At 45.2% G+C, this 20,413-nt stretch overlaps 2 protein-coding genes across 2 annotated transcripts; both read right to left on the reverse strand.

Moving 5' to 3' along the window:
* Window positions 1-141: 141 nt before the first annotated feature.
* Window positions 142-9,261, reverse strand: si:dkey-200l5.4 (uncharacterized protein LOC795026 homolog). Its single transcript, XM_066650979.1, has 12 exons — window positions 9,066-9,261; window positions 8,561-8,614; window positions 8,434-8,460; window positions 7,662-7,697; window positions 7,179-7,211; window positions 6,573-6,596; window positions 5,890-5,949; window positions 5,656-5,688; window positions 5,111-5,137; window positions 3,819-3,851; window positions 3,015-3,059; window positions 142-870 (listed from the first exon to the last, which is right to left on the reverse strand). The coding sequence occupies exons 1-12, from the start codon at window positions 9,118-9,120 to the stop codon at window positions 857-859; spliced, it is 441 nt and encodes a 146-aa protein (XP_066507076.1). The 5' UTR covers window positions 9,121-9,261; the 3' UTR covers window positions 142-856.
* A 693-nt stretch (window positions 9,262-9,954) lies between these two features.
* pcyox1 (prenylcysteine oxidase 1) lies at window positions 9,955-20,057 on the reverse strand. The gene is made up of 7 exons (XM_066651366.1): window positions 19,957-20,057; window positions 17,822-17,966; window positions 16,642-16,848; window positions 15,418-15,592; window positions 15,123-15,334; window positions 14,448-14,600; window positions 9,955-13,945 (listed from the first exon to the last, which is right to left on the reverse strand). Exons 2-7 carry the CDS (start codon window positions 17,931-17,933, stop codon window positions 13,275-13,277), a joined length of 1,530 nt encoding a protein of 509 aa, XP_066507463.1. The 5' UTR covers window positions 17,934-17,966; window positions 19,957-20,057; the 3' UTR covers window positions 9,955-13,274.
* Window positions 20,058-20,413: the final 356 nt, after the last annotated feature.

The following is a 20,413-nucleotide window of genomic DNA, read 5'->3' on the forward strand; positions in this document are numbered from 1 at the left end:
AAAGAGAAATACAGTGGAAACTAATAAAAAAGAAATAATAAAGTTGTAAGTGGTTACACATCGCTACCTTGAAGACGTGACGACTGGCTGGAGCAGTAACACAGGCACTGGCTGTATGACGGGAGGTGGGGGGGGGTGGAATAACGGAGAGTAGGCGGTGAATGTGGGGAGACGAAGCGTAGATACGGCTTAACTTAGCACGGATTTCAGTGTCTGCTATTTACACTAATGCTAAATTGCTAAAGCTACAATGTGCTAATCTTAAAAGCTCACTCAAGTCTGGGGGCGCTGTGAGACTCACCTATTGGGGTCAGTGGCCATTTCCAGCCGCCGGCTCGGAGGAGGCTCGGGTTCGTTTCTAGAGTCGTGGTTCGTTGGTGGAGGCAAATAATATTCAAATGCACAGTTCGTATCTTGGAAAGTTCGTTAGTAGAGGTTCCACTGTTCTTAGAAAAGTGCTCCAGTAATTCATGTTATGAAAAAATTGTCCTGACATCTAGTGGCTTGGCATTATCAGAAGACTTCTCTGTGTTTTAAACATGGCCGCTCCTCTGCAGAGGACACACTCCATGGAGCATAAACGGGATGAGTCACTACCAAGGAGTTTGATTCTTTGTAAGTAAAGCTTCTTTAAATAAGGGCCAGTATGTGTTTTAATCGTCTGATTTGAGAAACTGCAGATCAGTAGCTTATATCTAAAGCAGTTCTGATCTGAGGGAAATCCAGCAGCAAACAAGCCATTAATTAAGAGTCAAATATTAAACTCCACACTGTAGCTGTGGTATTAAAGGTATTTATTAAGAACCAGTTCTTTCTCTCTCTTCCTTCTGAAGCAGGTGAACGAGACTCTTCCAACTCATTCCATCACAGCTGTGGAGAAACGATCCCATTAATGACATCCAACACTTAACAGAGGTCACACTAAATATAATGACCTCAGCGTGGTCTAGAGGTGATGAAATGTCTGCCTTGGTTCTGAACTGGTTTCATGTACGTCTGTCTCAGCCTTCACTCAGGTGACACGGGTCTTGTTCTCTTCAGTCTTCAGACTGGTTTAAAGTAACACTAGGTAGTATTTTACATTAAAATTAAACCTTCAAAATCATTGTGATTATCCACTAAGCTGTAATAAGAACAGGGCCTCAGTTGTTGGCCCACTTTGGGTTCAGCACTGCAGAAACTGCACTATGTAACTTTTGGAGGAGGGTAGGAAACCACCCCCACCTCCCTCCACTACACCCCCCCCCCCACCCCCTTTGTTTCAGGACAGTGCTCTAAAAGTGAATTACACTCTGCAAACGGCAGGGGGAGCTGATGAGCAAGACACAAGATCTTACCTAATGTTGCTTTAATGTGAATCTTGACTCAGCATGTCCTGGTTTTGCCTTTAACCCTGATTTCACAAGTTCCCTCCCTCAGTTCTGCCTTCAGTCAGATGTTTCTAGATTGAAGTGTGTTCCCTGGCTGCTGCTCTAAAGCTCATGTCTGATCAGGTGAGAGCTGTTTGAGACTACGGCAGATGCTCTGACGCTTTGCCAGGAGACCTGCTCCTTCTTTAAGCTCCAACACACGCTCTCTCCAGCCGTGACGATGCGTCTCTCGTCCAAAAATAATCTCGGCACAAAGCCGACCAGATAAATCAAGTTGAGCTGTGGCCTCATGATGCCGACGGCCTCGATTTCTGGCCCAGATTCACAGTGATAACCGCGTACGGCTCAATAAACTCAGCTTCTCTGAAACTGAAGCTCAGTAAACACAGAATCGCATGACTCTGGAAACACAAAGCACTCATTTACTGCCTTCATATGAAACTCAGACAATACTGATATTTAATATAATACTGATATACACTGATACGTGACGCATCCCAATGTGGCTTTCCAAATGACATCTAAACGATTAACTACATTCATGGCCCTGAATGTGTTCTCCCTGTGTCTGCGTGGGTTTCCTCCGGGTGACTGTCTGTGAGGAGTGTGGTGTGTTCTCCCTGTGTCTGTGTGGGTTTCCTCCGGCTGACTGTCTGTGAGGAGTGTGGTGTGTTCTCTCTGTGTCTGTGTGGGTTTCCTCCAGGTGACTGTGAGGAGTGTGGTGTGTTCTCTCTGTGTCTGCGTGGGTTTCCTCCGGGTGACTGTCTGTGAGGAGTGTGGTGTGTTCTCTCTGTGTCTGTGTGGGTTTCCTCCGGGTGACTGTCTGTGAGGAGTGTGGTGTGTTCTCTCTGTGTCTGTGTGGGTTTCCTCCGGGTGACTGTCTGTGAGGAGGGTGGCGTGTTCTCTCTGTGTCTGTGTGGGTTTCCTCCAGGTGACTGTCTGTGTGGAGTGTGGTGTGATCTCCCTGTGCCTGGATTGTAGTGTGCGTAGGTGTGAGTGTGTGAATGTGTGTCGACCTGTGAAGGACTGGTGCCCCCCTCCAGGGTGAGTTACCACTTTGCACCCAGTGATACCGGGTAGTACCCAACGCGACCCTGAACCGGATGAGCGCTTAAAGACAACGAATGAATGTGTTATGCATTAAACAATATTCAACGTGGGCAAATATCAACTTAAAGTTCTGAAGCAGTGCAGTTCCACAGTAAAAAATACTGCTACAGTTTCCAAGTCCCAGGAAACGTCGTCATGTTCTTTTGTGGATTGCAAAAGCAGGAAATCTGTACAAAACTTGTGAAGAACTTTGTTTACCACTTGCCAAAGAGACGTCACGAACAAAAAGGAAGCTGAGACCGATCTGTGTTTAAAGCTCACTGACCTCGTCCCTTCCACTGCACGCCCAGCCTCAGCCCTCACACTAAAATGGTCAGTGGACAAGGCATGTGTATGTCTATAGTGTACAGGTTTTGTATATGTATGTGTGTGTGTGTGTGTGTTTCTGTGATATGTCTTGGTGATTGGTAACTGGAGGCTTTGGTGTGATGATGGGTGTTACTTGGTCTAAAACTTTGAGGTCCACTGCTGTAGATCACAGTGAGTCAGTGTCAGGAACCACATAATCAGCTTTATTAGAAATGACTGACCAACCTGAGTCACCTCCCTCTCCCTGAGCCTCCTCCTCGGAGTCTTCATCTGAGGAACAAAGAGAAACCGTGATCATCCTCAGCGCTGCAGTGACACTGACGTGGTGGTGGTGTGTTAGTGTGTGTTGTGCTGGTGTAGAGTGGATCAGACACAGCAGTGCTGCTGGAGTTTTTAAACCCTGTGTCCACTCTCTGTCCACTCTGTGAGACACTCCTCCCTCGTTGGTCCACCTTGTAGATGTAGAGTCAGAGACAGTAGCTCATCTGTCGCTGCACAGTGTGTGTCGCTCGTCCTCTAGTCCTTCATCAGTGACACAGGACGCTGTCGGCTGGATGTTTTTGGTCGGTGGACTGTTCTCGGTCCAGACACTGAGGGGTTTAAAAACTCCAGCAGCACTGCTGTGTCTGATCCACTCTACACCAGCACAACACACACTAACACACACAAATATAACAACAGTAGTTGTGTTAGAATACCTGAATATTTTATACGCTATAAATTATAGTGAACACCTGATCTAGTGTTTCACTGGAAGCGAAGGGCTGCAGTAACAGCTTCTACTCAACTGGGGAACGCTTGGATGTTGGTACATTGCTGTGAGAATCTGATGGCATTTAAATAAACATCAGTGAGGTCAGGTGCTGAGAACACAGGTCTACAGCCCCTCGGCCCAATGAGGAGCTCCTCGGCTCATGTGTAGATTCTCCACATCATTTAAGTTCTTATCCATACTCCAGGTGTCCACATACTTCTGGCCTAACAGTGTGTATTGTAATCTTTATTACGTGGTTAGCCGAGTGGACGTACCCAGAGTTACGCTCTCCTCCATCTCCGTGTGCTCTGAAAACACAGAAACGCAGCAGAGTCAGACCTACTTTCGAAAATAGTAACATTTCATTTTCTAAATCTGGACGCGACGGAGTGAACTATTAAAGCCCTAGACTTGTTTTTCTTTGGGGTTTTTTTTCTTCACCACAGTGTCCTTCACAAACAAAAACAGGAAGCTTTCAATGGGCTCAAAGCAGCGGTTCACCATGTTCTCCCACATATTCTCAGCCCGAGTGACCCACTTCGTCTCGGGTCTCCGGCGCTGACCGGGAGACGCTGGTTATTCGTTTCACACTGGGACCGAAGTGGGACAGAATATAGGCCACTGACACTTCATTTCTGCTGAAGTCTTTAGAAACATCTCTCCCTCTTTAATCAGAGTGGCCTAGAAACCACCGCGGTCCACTTGTCCTTTAATTAGAGACTCGGGTCTTAGGTGCACAGGTATCAGCAGGGTCAGAGTTCACAGAGTGCAGCAAGGTGACCAAGGTTTACTGATGTGCCAGGGTTTATTTATTTAATTTTTGCTCCTCTAACATTAGTCCTCTCCAATTCCCCGCCAGTGAATCCCCCCCACACCCCCACACCCCCCCAGTCTCGCTCAGTGCCACTAGCCGCCTCCTGAGGCTGGGGCTGAGCGTGTGCTCCCTCTGAGACACTCAGGGCCAGTCCACCTCTTCTTTTCGATCTGTTGTTAACGCATTTTCCGACAGACACCGGCGCTAGGTGCACCACAGCTGTGCTCTAGGACTCCCCACCTCTGACAGCTGAGTCATCATCGATCCAGTGGCCTCCTGCCTGATGATGGAGCCAACACTTAGAACGCTACATCCCTCAGGAGCCCTCATTTCTGACATCATTTAAAGATGTGTGATGTCACATTTTACAACGAAACACAGGATCTTTAAAAATCTGGATAGAATTTACAAAGACGAATTACATAAAGAGCCTATGACAATATTCCAAGTCCTAATCCCTTAATTAAACAGCCTCTTACTGTATATGTAAATGAGCTCTGTTCTGATTGGCTGCCCTGTGCTTCACATTACTCAGAAAGCATTAGACTCCTTTTAGTTTGGCGAGAGTGTGTAGTATAAACTGAATTATTACTGAACAGACAAAAGAACTCCAGTGCACCAGTTTTTGTGACGTCAGAAAGACAAGGGTGTGCAGCCTGTGTGGCCTGAGGAGAGAACGCACTGTTAGTAACTTCACTTTAACTGTGACAGTTCTGTATTCTGTGGTATGGTCCTTTAAGAAGAGGTACTCACTCTCAGTGTCCTCCACGGATTCACCGTCTGAAAAACATCAGAAACAACACGTAAAACGTCTCCTAAAACGTTCAGTACTGACTCTATGGCTTCTGCGATGTTATAGCAATGAGCTGTGCCTCCCTCTAGCGGCGCTGAGTGGAATTGCGCTCTATGTCCAAAAGCTATTGGACAACTCTTATAAGGAGTGAATTTTAAAGTTAGATTTGTACAGACTGCATTATAAAAGCTGAAATGAATTGGGTCGCCATGCTCAATGCCAAGTGTGAGCCAGAGGGGTGTACAGCCCCCGTCACCGGACAGTGGAGCCATGGTTCGCCGCAGTGATGGAGCTTCATCCGGGACCTTTAAATATCCAACATCAGTGATCTAACTACTGTTAATGAGGCTGAGGGCCATCAGATCTTCACAGCAATGTTCTGACACTTGTAAGAGTGTAAGGTCTTCCCAGAAGAGCAGAAGGGGAGATATCTCAGAAGAATTCTAGGATGAGCAGGTGTCCATAAACTTTTGACCATGCAGTGAATCTAAGCAACGTTCCCCACCTTCTTCTTCCTCGCTGTCCTCCTCCGCGGCCCCTAACAAGGTAAAGAGAAGTGGTCAGAGCTGGTGAACCTGCAGATCTCGTCTCCAGTGACTGTTTAATGACGGCTCTCACCTAAACTCTTCAGCTCCCGCTTCTTCGTCGGAGAAATCTGACGGTGATTAGCTCCTCGTTATTATTTTTACAGAGAATTAAAAGATCTAATGTGCTTTAGGCCATGGGTCCTTTCTCTTACCTTCAGTCTCCTCTTCCTCTGTCAGCTCCACAACTTCAGACTCTTCCTCTTGTACCATTTCTGAAATTAAAAACACTTCGAATTAAAAGTCACGGTGGTCCTGCCTCGCATTAAAGGAGCAATAGGTAGTATTTTTACTTTAAAGTTACAGCTTCAAAATCACTGTGATGCTCCACTGAGCTGTAAAAGGGAGAACAGAGCCTCTGTCGATGCTGCTCCAGGCTCAGCGCTGCAGAAACTGCACTATGTAACTTTTGGAGGAGGGTAGAGAACTACTAAACCCCTCCTTCCCCTACACTCTGCAACTCTAGGGAGAGCTCCAGACGCAGAAATACCAAATCTTACATAGTGTTCCTTTAAAGGAGAAATCTTTTTTACCATAAAATGGAGCAGATATATATTTTTTCAAAATGAATTATTTATTTTTATACAGTTTTATATTTTCTAAAGTGTAACTCAAATGAGATGAAAAAACTAACTGCTTTGGAGTTCTAGATGTGAACCCGTTTATGCTCCATAGAGCGGGTCCCCCGCATGGGAGCAGCATTGTTTAAATATGTCTGGCACAGAATTTCTCACACATCCAGGCCACTAGGTGTCAGTATAAACACTGTTTCATAACATGGAGAAAACTCACGGCAGAAAATGACTGACTGCTCCATTAAACAGCAGTGAACTCTTACCTTCTATTTCATCTCTGGTGGCTTCTGTAAAAAAGATCATACACCAATCAGCCAAAACATTTTTCCATCTGTGGCTCTGCATACTTTGTTACCCCCCTTCCCCCTGTTCCTCAGCGCTCAGGACCCCCACAGAGCAGGTGTGATGTGGTGGTGGATCATTCTCAGCGCTGCAGTGACACTGACGTGGTGGTGGTGTGTTAGTGTGTGTTGTGCTGGTGTAGAGTGGATCAGACACAGCAGTGCTGCTGGAGTTTTTAAACCCCTCAGTGTCTGGACCGAGAACAGTCCACCGACCAAAAACATCCAGCCGACAGCGTCCTGTGTCACTGATGAAGGACTAGAGGACGAGCGACACACACTGTGCAGCGACAGATGAGCTACTGTCTCTGACTCTACATCTACAAGGTGGACCAACGAGGGAGGAGTGTCTCACAGAGTGGACAGAGAGTGGACACAGGGTTTAAAAACTCCAGCAGCACTGCTGTGTCTGATCCACTCTACACCAGCACAACACACACTAACACACCACCACCACGTCAGTTTAATTAAACTCCCTCCTTTGTATCATTGTAAAGTAAATGAAACCTATGACACTAATGTTCTCACTCATGAAGTTTCCATCCTCTGGACTTTCTCCATCTGTGAACCAATGAGAGCAGAGAATGAATGAATGAATGAATGAATGAATGAATGAATATTAGTTAAACACACATTTCAATGTCCAGCGTTCTGTAGACACACTTTTAATTAGTAAACTCTCCAAATACAGGCTCTGACCAACAGAGTGGGATGCTCTGGAGCAGCTGCACATGAGTCTAAGGTCACTGTGCTCTTTGTGAACCGTGGACTAGAGGAAGATAAAGCCCCGCAGGACTGGGTTAGAACTATTCTCTGGAGAGGGACGGAGCGCCATCCAGTTCATCTGAGTTCATCTGAGAACTAATCCAACATCAGCACAGGATGATCCACCAAATCCTCACAGACATGTTCTAATATCTAGTGTAAAGCCTTCTCAGAAGAGTAGGAGCTGTTACTGCTGCAAAGAGGAAGTATTCAAGTGAAATATCCCTTCAGCAGCAGAACATTTACCTTCAGCTTCTTCCTCCTCCTCGAGAGAGAACTCCTCTGTGAAGAGAGAGGGAACAGATCAGATTCAGGAGTTAACAGCTCTGATAAAACACACACACACACACCCACACACACACACTAACGGCACCCATGACTCAGTTCGTTCTGACGGAAGGTTCCTGGAAACATTGTGATTTGTCAGCGATAATAAAAATGCTCAACACCAGCAACGTCCCAGATTTCAGTTTCAGCCGAAGGACATTTGTTGACTTTAAAGAAAGGTTTCTGAGTGTTTTAGTTCTTTATTGTTACAAGAGTCCTCACTCGGAGCATCCCTTGAAAAAAGACAGAGGGAGAGAGAGAGAGAGAGGGAGAGACAGAGAGAGAGAGAGAGAGAGAGACAGAGAGAGAGACAGAGAGAGAGAGAGAGAGACAGAGGGAGAGACAGAGAGAGAGAGAGAGAGAGAGAGAGAGAGAGAGAGAGAGAGAGACAGAGAGAGAGAGAGAGAGACAGAGGGAGAGACAGAGAGAGAGAGAGAGAGAGAGAGAGAGAGAGAGAGAGAGAGAGAGAGAATGTTCTGTGCTTTCTTCTCAGACATAATGCGGTCAGTTGTTTCCTCAGGGGGACCCTGTACCACTCGACTGGACATTCACTCTTTTCTACCCTCTTCTCTACCTCGTGTTTTTGGACTGATCCAGGACGCCGCGTTCCTCTTGTAAAACCCTAAAAACTGCATGAGTCTGTATCAGTGACGAGAAGTGAGGGACAGAGAGAGAGAGAAATGAGCACTACCTGTTTTCAGCAGGTCACTGATCTCCACTGAAAAAAACAGAGGGAAAGTGCTATATTCATTTTATTTCACTTTAATCAAAATAACAGAATCTAAAACCTAAAGAACGAGAATGAAAAAGAAACGTACCTCTTTCTTCAGAAGAGTCCAGACCCTCAGCCACCTCCAGTGACGCAGAAAACACTGCAAACAACCAACACAGTCTGAGGAGTCTGTCAGTGTTTATCTGCAGAGTGTATAATGTGTTTAACCTAAGGCTGACTCTCCGCGAGCTTTGGACTGTCAATTTTTACTTTTTATTTCGTTAGATGCCAGATTTTCAGCCAATCATTCGTCAGCTCTACTTCCACTTCCCTCTCACACACGGTGCCACCAACACTGAGGGGCACATCACAGAGGGACACCCGAGGGTAAGACAGTCACCTCTGCGCTGGGGTCTGTTTGTTTACATCTGCAGTGTTTAGCTTTTAAAGCTAATAGCACCACAATGATTTTGAAGCTGAAATTTTAAAGTAATAAAAAAAGAGGTGTGTAAAATGTGAGGCATGAGAGACTTCCCAAAACACGTGTTTTAAACACACACACACACACACAATTACAGAAAAGAATCCCCAGCGCCGGTAAATGATCTTACCGCTGTGGATCCCAGCAACAGTCACTAAGAGCAGTAAAGAGGCTGCGCGTCTCATCCTGGAGCCGTGGAGGAACCCCGGAGGAACCCTGGAGGAGATGTGGAGGACTTGGGGAAACGTAGAGGTGATGTGAAGCTGTGGAAGGGCTGTTGAGGAAGAGCAGAAGAGCAGAGGGCAGATCTTGTTGAGGAAGAGCTCTGGACAGCGGTGGGGTCACATCAGCTTTTTATACTGAAGAGAGCATCACATGTTTTGCATGAAAAGGCCGGCACTTCCATTCCTACCTGCCAAGAGCTGGTGGCTCATCTCACACACACACACACACAGAGCCGGACAGACGGCCTTTATCTCGGCGCTGAATGACCTCTATTGTGGGCGTCCAGGTCAGATGTCCCCCGGCGCTCGTGCCAGTGACTGATGTCCTGGGGCTGTGTTTGTGGAGGAAATGAGGAAGTGTCAAAACAAATAAACAGATTTCAGGGACGAACCCATAATCAATACCTGGGATTTTTTAAACATTGCTGTGAGGTTTGATGGCATTAAGCTACATAAACGTTGCTGGGGTCAGGTGCTGATGACGGAGGATTAATTCTGGATCCAGAGAACATCGCCGCACTGCTCCCAATGCTGAGGGGCTTGACCTCACTTGACCTTGAGCACGGAGACGCTAGGCTCATCTGCAGCTGCTCTAGGGCTTCCATTTTACTTCTGTATAGAGAATATAGGGGATAAAACTATCTACAGTGGGTCCTTCAGAAGATGAATGAACAGGTTAAAGGCTGTCCACAGAGTAATCCGCTTCAGGATCAGAACCTTCAGCAGAGTCCTGAGAAAATCCAGAAACGTATAAAAAAATGACCCCAACAGCTTTTAGACAAATCAACACACTGCAGTTTTATTACAGAAAGTAAACAAAGAACATTTTTGAGGAATATCTTCAGAAACTTTAAAATTAATACAAATCACAGTTTGTTAGGATCCAGAAAAAAAATAAATTAATTACTGCTTGTGGAGGAAACAGGGAAGCAACACATTTCTGCTGAAAAACAAATCATCAGAGCCATTATAGTTTAGTTTTGGGTTCTGACGGTGTCCTGTTGTCTCCATTAGAGTTCTCCTGGTCGCTTTAGATCACAGTGTAAAGTTTAACGGGAGTTCTGTGAAAAATACATTTCTCTAGAAGCATTTAATTGGGATCCCAGTGTCCCACAGGAAGCCAGGGCCCTCTGGTGGTAGCCATTACGTTCGTTATGATGTGAGTCGTGAATCGAACTCGTTATGAATCGAATCCTTGTGGTTACAATGGTCTTTTCTCAGCAGCAATGTGTAATAACTCAGTGATTCCTGCAAACACCATTCAACAAAAATCCGGTCATTCGCACAATTTAACACCGAACCCTGTCTGTCACTACATCAGCAGTTCACTGAACAGGCCACGAGGCGGCGCTATAGAACCTCTGACTCCTTCAAATCAACGGAACTGAACATTCACACGTTAATAACCGAAAATATATCTTTCATTAAACCTATCAAACTTATTTAACACGACACGGACTCTGAAGTTTTTAGAGGAGTGTGATTTCAACGGTTAGATCTGTGTTGAATATTGAATCCTTTCACAAAATCAAAAGCCACCGATTGTTGTTTTTCTTTTCAATATTAAAAAAGAGTTGGTCCTCCTGTAGATTTCCTATTTTCTGACCAGTTTCTGGACACTTCAGGACTAAAGGCACTTCAGTAAAAATACTTCCATATTAAAGGGGCTTATTCCCTCTGAATCTTAGGTGTAGATTTAAGTGCAAATCTGCTGCTGTTTTGATTTAGAGACAGCTTCAGAAGCTTAGAGAACTCCACACTCATTTTTAAGTTTAAGAATAGGAACAAACCTAAGAAATATAAGAGTATCTACAGTAGAAAATGCTGGTTGGAAAAATGAACAGGAAAAATGTCATCATTAAACACAGTGCCTGTTTACAGTAAAAGTCCAACCGTTCATGAAAAAAGAGCCAATCAACTCGCTGGGAAAAAAAAGGGCGGGAGAAGCCCTCTGTTGCCATGGAGATACACAAACAGGCAAATCTAATCTCAGAAACTTAAGCGTTGTGTTTTGCTGCGTATTTGAACAAAAACCTACAAACTTCCAGTGATTTCACAAGTATTTCAGAAAAAGGCCTCTGTCGCTTCAGGTTTAAAGCGTTTTTTTTCCATTTCCGAGAGAGGACATAGTCCACAACGAGCAGAAGTAAAGGTCCAGGGGCTTTGCTAGGAGCACAGACTATATTTTATAAAAACTGTGTAAACTAGATCTAGAGAAAGAGCATAACAGTGTTCAGTGGAATCACGCGAATGCTTTTTCTAGAAACTAACTCATACTTTTCCCCTAATCATCATCTTTTTCAAACTCTGTCTGCTCCATTTACCGATCCCAGACTTCAGAAAATAATTTCCAGTGGTTATTCTACTAGATATAATTGATCAGAAAGCTTGAAACTGGGTTGTTATAATAAAGACAATGGTCTGACATCATGTCTAAGGGCTCTTTAGGACTAACAGCCCCGGGTGTACTTGACCCAGGGGCTCTTTCTGAAACAGAAGGAAGGCCTTTCTCCCTCAGCACTGCCTCAGTAGAGAGCATACACGATGTTCAAGACTCAGCCATGGCCTCCACGGACATCTATAAAAATCTCATGTTGGATCAAAGATTCTGCAGACATCGTATATTATGCCACAGCGTATGGTACTCATCTTCTGCTACAACAGACAGTCGCAGTAGAAAACTAGATGATGTCTGTAAACTAAAGTGTCTGAGCTGAACATAATATTGCTGCAGTTCTGTGGCTATTGGTTTACACAGAGCTACAAAATTCACTTAACACTAACCCTAGTACCGCACACATCTTTGACACAAGAGCTACTCGTAAAAGGCTTCAACTGAAGTCGCCAGACCCTGTAGAGCTCACGTGAGAAGGGTTGGTCGATCAGACGTCGAGTCGAATAAATGTTAATTCATTATCTAGCTTTAAATAGAGAATGGATCTCTGTTCCTCCAGCACCGGACCCTTCCCGCCCTCTACAGTTCAGGTTTAAACGCTGGTCCTGTGTCTGTGCTGCAGATATTTGTGTTTTCCTGCTCCAGATCCAAACCCTTTTGTCTCAGGAATGGCTTGAAAATGACTCCCTTTGGCCCCAGAGTTTTCTCAAACGGCAGAGTGAGCGCTGTCTCGTCCATTTGTGTTGATCTAAACACTAAGACCCTGTCTGTTTGGAGGTGTGGTGGGAGGGACCTGTCCCAAAGTCCTCAATTAATAAATAATTATAATATCATGATGTATTAATTAGTATAATATCATGAGAATGCCATATTTGGGCATGGTATTTCAAAAAACAGCAGAACATCACCTACAAGTGGAATTATGGGATATTTACAGAGCACAAAATGGCTTTGGTGAGCTCTTTGGGAATGGGTGATTAGTGTGTGTTTAAAGCAACACTAGGTAATATTCTTAACATTAAAACTACAACTTCAAGTCATGGTGATTCTTCACTGCCTTGTAATAGGGAGAATAGAGGCTCTCCAGGCTCAGCACTGCAGAAACTGCACAGTGTATCATTTGGAAGAGGGTAGGAAACCACCCTCCCCCTCCCCTTGATTTCAGCACAGTGCGGTAAAAGTGAACTACACTCTGCAACTATAGGGGGAGCTCTGGAGCAAAAATACCAGACCTCACTTAGTGTTTCTTTAATGTAAGGATTGGTTTGTGTATTTTGTGGGTTTGGGCTGGGGTTGATGTGGGATTAGTGTGTGTTTCTGAACACTGAACATGAATGATCAAGTACACAAAACCTCAACTTTGGGACAGGCTTCTCCTGGACTCACGCTGCTCTCGTAGCACAGAAACGATGTCTTGGCAAGTGAAATCTTCTTAAATCTAGTCAATGATCCTCATATGATTTTAAGGAAGTGTTTGTCATTTTCTCCACTGTTTCTGCTTCACTTTATAAACCACACTGTCAAACTGACACCGTCCAGAATTAATAAACGACTCTGTACTGATAAATTTAAATCATGGACACCCCCATGTGGGGGACCCACTCTAAGGAGCATAAACTCAGGAACTGAATAAATAATTTCTTGCACAAACATTGATTAGTAATTTTCAGAGGTAACATTGATTCGACTTTCCAAGACTGCATTATATTATTTTAAAGCTCTACAGCTCCCCTCTGAGGCGAGTGTGGAGGTCCTCCTGGTCGATTTTTGCCGAGTGCCCGTGCCAGCGGTGGTGGGCGAGCAGCACCACGTTTCGGGCCGAGAGGGCACTCATCTCCATGCAGCTGGCGGCCCACTCGATGGGACTGAGGTAGTACAAACGGTCGTGGAGGATGAAGGGAGGAGAGCGGCGCTGTGGAGGAGTGTAGGAGGGGTACGCCAGCCACTTTTTCTCCCAGATTCCTTCCCAGGACAAAAAGATCTCCCTCAGCTGCTCCTCCTTCAGGGGCTCGGGGGAGAAGACCTTCCACACTTTGCTCTCACTGGCAGGAGGGCGGCGGTAACCCGGAGGAATGTGGACCGGGTCCAGAGAGCTCAGGCTGTTAATAACCAGTCCCTTCATGTCCTGGGTCAAAATATCGGAAAAGACAAAATCCGACGGCTTCTGACTGAACCCCAGGTAGGAAACGTTGACTCGACCCAAAACTAAAGTGGACACTGTCTGGTGATAACGTCCAGGAAAATGAGAGGGGATTGGAGGAGAGAAACCTGAGAAGCTGATGTCAGAGAGGCCCTGGTGAAGGGGTGTGGCCAGGATCACAATGTCATAAAGAGAGTGGGCGGAGCCAGCGTCACCGATGTAGTTCACCTCGTAAAGACTGGCCACAGAGCCTGAGGAAGAGAGTGAGGAAATGAGAAATGAAGTCTTATTAAAATCAAATGGGGGGGGGGGGGGGGGTGCTCTAAACTGTTCAATGTTATGGCATTAATAATAGTTCAAAAAGAAGTGGTGGATTGGCCTCGTTTCTCAAAGGAAGCACATGCTCAACCCCACTTTCCTGACACTGGGGCACTGTGTGTGATTGGGGAAACAGTGACAGGTGGAAGTGGAGAGAACTAGATCTTTTAAAATATAAATATATAGAATTATTTAGATAAATAAACCCAATACATATACGCTTTATATCTTTAAAAACATCTCAGAATCAACAAAAACTCTCAGTGGTAAGTGACTTGATCATTCATTCATTTCTTCGTTTCCTGTAAAAGCTTCTGCCTGATCCGGGTCAGGGTGGGTTCTGGAGCCCAGCTGGAACACACGGGCTCACAGCAGAAACACACGGGCCTGAACTAACTGCTTTTCTGTATAAAGAAGCACAAAGAAGCAGCGTACCACTTTTGGACGGCCTCATCTTGACAGAGACAGAAGTGACTTGGGCCTGGATGAGCTCAGCTTTGCTGTGATACAGAAGTCCAGAACAAACACGTTTATTTCCTCCGTCCACTGCCCACAGTCCAGAGTCAGCACCGGCCAGAGACACAGCACCTGGACAGAAGAGTTACGGACTTAAAATAAACATTTAAACAAGAAATATTACGTGTACTGCAGAAAATGCTGCGCTAGTCCAATTCCCTCTGATCTTCAGGCGGTCAGAACCACCACAGAGGAACTGATCCACTCTACACCAGCACAACACACACTCACACACCACCACCACGTCAGTGTCACTGCAGCGCTAAGAATGATCCACCACCACATCACACCTGCTCTGTGGGGGTCCTGAGCGCTGAGGAACAGGGGGAAATGGGGCTAACAAAGTATGCAGAGCAACAGCCGTGCACCTCTAAATGTGTAGAAACAAGGAGGTTGTGGCTGATAGATGTGTAACATGATGAAAAACAGTATGTGTCTGAATAAATTAACTTTATTATCAGAATCAGAATCAGAAATACTTTATTGATTATTAAAATTTCTCAAAACAAGAAAATCACTTCTTGATAAAATGCTAATAACGCTATAATAGTTATTTATAGGTTATACTTTTATGACCTCGTAATCAGGTCTTACCCACGAAGGCACTGAAGCGGACGCTCTGGCCGTAGTTGACCCGTGTGATCGGGGTCACGATGTCGTTGATGAAGGACTGAGAGAAACCATCCGCCACCATGGCCTCCTCCAGCGTCTGGTTGAGGAGTGTGAGGAAACTGGCTCCGCCCATCGCATGCAGCAGCTGCTCCACACTGGAGAACGAGTAACCGAACTGCTGGTACTGATAGATCCTGACAGATACATGAAGAAAACCGTGGTAAATAACGGTGGTTCTGCAAAGTTAACTGACTCAGAGAAGTGTGGGGAGATTCACCTCATGAACTTGTCGAGGATTCCCTCAACCCACATGTGCATGCGCAGGGAGTTGAATCCGTAGCGCCACAACATTCGCAGGAAATTAACAATAAACCAGTCGCTCTCCTCGAAGGTCAGCTCCTTCCCGTCAAATATGGCCATTTTAGAGGGAACATCAGTACGGACGGACAAACCTTGTGGAAGAGGAAGAAGAAGAAGAAGAAGAAATAAAATAATAATCACCTTTATTAATCCCTTAGAGAAACAGCTTCTCCGCATCTTAAAGGCAATGTTCACGATTGTAATTAAAAACATTTCTTATAAGATTCAGAAGATATTTCCTCACTTCTCAGACTCTCAGGTCTGTTTATGTTTTTGAAACTGCTCTAATGTGTTTACGAAGCCCCAGTGTCTGTAAATGGGTAAAAAAACAAAGTGTCTGGGTCCGGTGCTAGGCTTTCTCTCTCTCTGCTCACGGCAGAGAAACGCCATCTGGAGGTTTTTAGACAACGGAGAGACTCCAAACGCTGAAAAGCACCAACCGAGATGAGGATGTTGCTCTATTCCTGCTCCATAGGGGGGTCACACTGACTTATTTTTGCTGTTACAGTTACATTACTTAAGGTGGAACTGACTCTAAATTCAGGAGAGCGCTAACTGCATGAAAGTAAACTCAGAGCGAAAGTGCTACAAAAGTAAACAGCTCGAGTTACACATGAGTTTCTGTGGGAATTCAAACAGTGAATAAACACTTACAGACAATTTACACTTCAGACGTGTACAAGCAAGTCACACACTAGGGACGTGAACACACACAGACACACACACCTCAATCAAACTCTAACCAACTGAGCTCACTGGCCTCATATTATCACTACACATTATCGTCACTGTCCCTTCACTACACTATACCTTTAATATATCATCATCATCATCATCAGACCATCACTAGGTCTTCGCTACACAGCACTGATCACTGCATCATCACTGTATCATCACTGTTGTTTACCAGTTTGGGGGTTTTACACTGAGCTGTCATTCACATGTCATTTGAGCCAAATACGACACACAATTAATTTAATCACTGGTTTTGACTGTGATTTAGAAACACTACTTTTATCTGTCAGGGCTGGTTTTATTGGTCCCTCTTCATACAGAGAGATGGGATCATGGACTGAGTGGGAATTACTGCCCAGAGTGGACAGGCGTTTGTATAAAAGGACTCTGCTGCTGTGAAACTCACCGATTCTGTCGACAAAGTGCTTCATGTGGAGGTTGAGGGGGTGAATGACGGATCCTCCGGTCTCATACTCCTGTTCTCCGATCTTCTCTGTGGCTAAACGTCCTCCTATCGTCTCCGCCTCGAACACGTCGATCTTCACGGAGGCTCCGAACTCCTGCCGCAGGAAATACGCTGCTGCCGTGCCCCCGATCCCCCCTCCGACCACAGCTGGGAGAATCAATCAGAATCAAAATAAGATTCGGCTTCTCTTACAAAGCAAAGCTACACTCATTTTTACTTTTAAACTGTCGTCATTTACGAGCAAATATCTAATGTATGCACCAAGGGAAACAGCCCAAAATAATAAATAATTATAAATACGTAATCATATTAATAACTGCTTTTATTCCATTTTCATTTACTCAGACTGTATTTATTATATAAACTGAGCCTGTGCAGATACAAGGGTTTGGTTTGACAGCAACAATAAAATCTAAAATTACACAATGACTACAATTTCACAATCACAGTCTCAGAGTTCTAGTGGAGCACAGGCAGTTAAGAAAACAGCTGAACATGTCTGACTCATGATATTTTATTTCACCCACAGCCAATGTAGTGCTTTTTGAAAACACTCTGTAAATATACAAAATCCAGCCGTGACTTTAGAATGGCCCCGCCCCCTCGTCTGAGTCTGTCCAATCACAGCGCTGGACCCGTGTTTATGTGAGAGCACAAAGACGAGGTTAAACTCAGCAAAACAGACACAACGAGCGCGGAGAAATAAGAGCACTGAGTAAAAACGGAGAAGAAAGAGAACAGAGTGAAAACGGCTAAAAACCAGAGCTTCTGCTCCTCGCTCCTCACTGCTGTGCGCTCGGGGTCGGGGTGAACAGCGAGCGGCTCATTATCATTTAAAGGAACAGGTGCTGAAAGCGGGCGTTCTGAACAGGGGCTGTTTACACAGGGGGAGAACACTGCTGTGGGTGTTTACTTATAAATCAATAAAAGGTGCATGTGGTGATGTGCTTTTTACACAGGTAACTACACTCCAATCTCATCTGAAGCAAACAAAATCCAGTTCATCCGGATACGACCTGGATATGAAGCCGTGTTAATGTAAGGTGTAAACAACCTCTGAGATCTAAAATAAAAAGTGAAGATGATGATGAAATGAGCTGAATGTCTAATCTCACTTTACCGATTTTCTTCGGTTGCTCTTTGAGCTCTGGAGCCGAGGCAAGACCCCTGCGTCCCACCTGAAAAATCCCCAGGAACAGAAGAGCTCGGACAGAAAGGTTCCTCACAGACATACTGCTCTCTCAGTGGCTCAGAGGAATGAACATCTGGAACAAAGCAGAGTACAATCTCAGACTTGTCAGAGCACAGCAGGACCCTGAGTATTGACTTTTACTGTGATCGTGTGTGGTGTAGCTACTGTGTGGTGATTAAACATCCTGATTTACTGGGTCCACAGCAGTTTAAGTAGAGTACTCTTAATCTGATTATGGTGTTACAGAGTAAATGGTGAAAATGTTGTGACTGAAATGTTGTGTCAGATCTCTACAGGAATGTGTAAGGTATGACCTCTTGGGAAATACAACACATTTTTATCTCTAACAGCTGGCAGTGATACAATGGATTTCAAGCCAAAGTTCACTGAATGGGGGCGGCACGGTGGTGCAGCAGGTAGGTGTCGCAGTCACACAGCTCCAAGGTCCTGGAGGTTGTGTGTTCAATTCCCACTCCGGGTGACTGTCTGTGAGGAGTATGGTGTGTTCTCCCTGTGTCTGTGTGGGTTTCCTCCGGGTGACTGTCTGTGAGGAGTGTGGTGTGTTCTCCCTGTGTCTGCGTGGGTTTCCTCCGGGTGACTGTCTGTGAGTAGTGTGGTGTGTTCTCTCTGTGTCTGCGTGGGTTTCCTCCGGGTGACTGTCTGTGAGGAGTGTGGTGTGTTCTCCCTGTGTCTGCGTGGGTTTCCTCCGGGTGACTGTCTGTGAGTAGTGTGGTGTGTTCTCTCTGTGTCTGTGTGGGTTTCCTCCGGGTGACTGTCTGTGAGGAGTGTGGTGTGTTCTCCCTGTGTCTGTGTGGCTTTCCTCCGGGTGACTGTCTGTGAGGAGTGTGGTGTGTTCTCTCTGTGTCTGTGTGGGTTTCCTCCGAGTGACTGTCTGTGAGGAGTGTGGTGTGTTCTCTCTGTGTCTGCGTGGGTTTCCTCCGGGTGACTGTCTGTGAGGAGTGTGGTGTGTTCTCCCTGTGTCTGCGTGGGTTTCCTCCGGGTGACTGTCTGTGAGTAGTGTGGTGTGTTCTCTCTGTGTCTGTGTGGGTTTCCTCCGGGTGACTGTCTGTGAGGAGTGTGGTGTGTTCTCCCTGTGTCTGTGTGGCTTTCCTCCGGGTGACTGTCTGTGAGTAGTGTGGTGTGTTCTCTCTGAGTCTGTGTGGCTTTCCTCCGGGTGACTGTCTGTGAGGAGTGTGGTGTGTTCTCTCTGTGTCTGTGTGGCTTTCCTCCGGGTGACTGTCTGTGAGTAGTGTGGTGTGTTCTCTCTGAGTCTGTGTGGCTTTCCTCCGGGTGACTGTCTGTGAGGAGTGTGGTGTGTTCTCCCTGTGTCTGCGTGGGTTTCCTCTGGGTGCTCCGGTTTCCTCCCACAATCCAAAAACACACGTTGGTAGGTGGATTGGAGACTCAAAAAGTGTCCGTAGGTGAGAGTGAATGTGTGTGTGTGTGTGTGTTGCCCTGTGAAGGACTGGAGCCCCCTCCAGGGTGTATTCCTGTCCTGCGCCCAATGATTCCAGGTAGGCTCTGGACCCACCGCGACCCTGAACTGGATAAGGGTTACAGATAATGAATGAATGAATGAGTTCACTGAGCACCCCACCACCCCCCAGCAGGTGCCTTATTTTATTTCGGGTGCTTTTTTTTTATTTTATAAATTAATGAATTTTGTATCTTTTGACAATTATTATATTTCACTTCTTTAAGTTTCGAGGTTAGTTTTTTCCTCTTATTTTGTCGTTCTACGATTTCTCTGCGTGCAGACAATGCTCCGAGTGTAAACTGAACTGCATTTGTGTATGAAATAACTTTCAATAATAAATAAACTTGTCTCGAGGCCCCGTTAAATGAATATTACACAACACACATCTCTTCAGGAAATACACTATTAACTAATTACACAGTGATAAGGATCTGGAGGAAAACAAGTGAGAACTTTAGCGAACAACCCGCAGCAAAAGCAGAAGTTTCTGATCTGTTCACATTCTTCATTCACCGCCAAAAACACCCGGGCTCCAAACCTCAGGCTGAAACACGAACTCACAAACAGTGGAGGGTTTTAATCTCACCGTCTCCGGGGGTCAGAAAGGTGTAGTTTGTAGTTTGTAGTTTGTAGTTTGTACTGTTAGCAAACTGCAGCCCGACACCCTCCACCCTCTTACAGTGAAAGCGCCGACAAACTCAGACTTTTATTGTGTTTTATAAAATAAAAGTTTTTGCACATCCCATGGTTTGGGCATTTTGCAAATAATAATAATAACAAAAAATTAATAATAAACACATAATAATAATAATATTAAAAATAATAATAATAATAATAGCCATTAGTATTATTATTGTAATTATTTTATTATTATTATTATTAGTAGTAGTAGTAGATGTGGTAGTGGTAGTAGTTTGAATTAAACTAACGTATATTTTTCTAGGCCCCATTCCAAATACCTCCCTGTTCCCTTCACAGTTCACTTTGTAGCTAGGTCTGATAACTACGGCGTCTACGTCCCAATATGGTCTGTATGGTAGACA

Source organism: Hoplias malabaricus, chromosome 18, assembly GCF_029633855.1.
Source record: "Hoplias malabaricus isolate fHopMal1 chromosome 18, fHopMal1.hap1, whole genome shotgun sequence".
Classification (NCBI taxonomy): Eukaryota; Metazoa; Chordata; class Actinopteri; order Characiformes; family Erythrinidae; genus Hoplias; species Hoplias malabaricus.

Bases quoted from the DNA above. Each gene is read 5' to 3' on its own strand.
- si:dkey-200l5.4 (XM_066650979.1), bottom strand. From the start codon at position 9,120: ATGAGACGCGCAGCCTCTTTACTGCTCTTAGTGACTGTTGCTGGGATC. The intron at 8,615-9,065 runs GTAAGATCATTT...GGTTGTTTGCAG, and splicing joins TGTTGCTGGGATCCACAGCG to TGTTTTCTGCGTCACTGGAG. The intron at 7,212-7,661 runs GTAAATGTTCTG...ATTGGTTCACAG, and splicing joins GGAGGAGGAAGAAGCTGAAG to ATGGAGAAAGTCCAGAGGAT.
- pcyox1 (XM_066651366.1), bottom strand. From the start codon at position 17,933: ATGTCTGTGAGGAACCTTTCTGTCCGAGCTCTTCTGTTCCTGGGGATT. The intron at 14,601-15,122 runs GTAAGACCTGAT...TCTTCTGTCCAG, and splicing joins CCGCTTCAGTGCCTTCGTGG to GTGCTGTGTCTCTGGCCGGT. The intron at 13,946-14,447 runs GTACGCTGCTTC...TCTCTTCCTCAG, and splicing joins GATGAGGCCGTCCAAAAGTG to GCTCTGTGGCCAGTCTTTAC.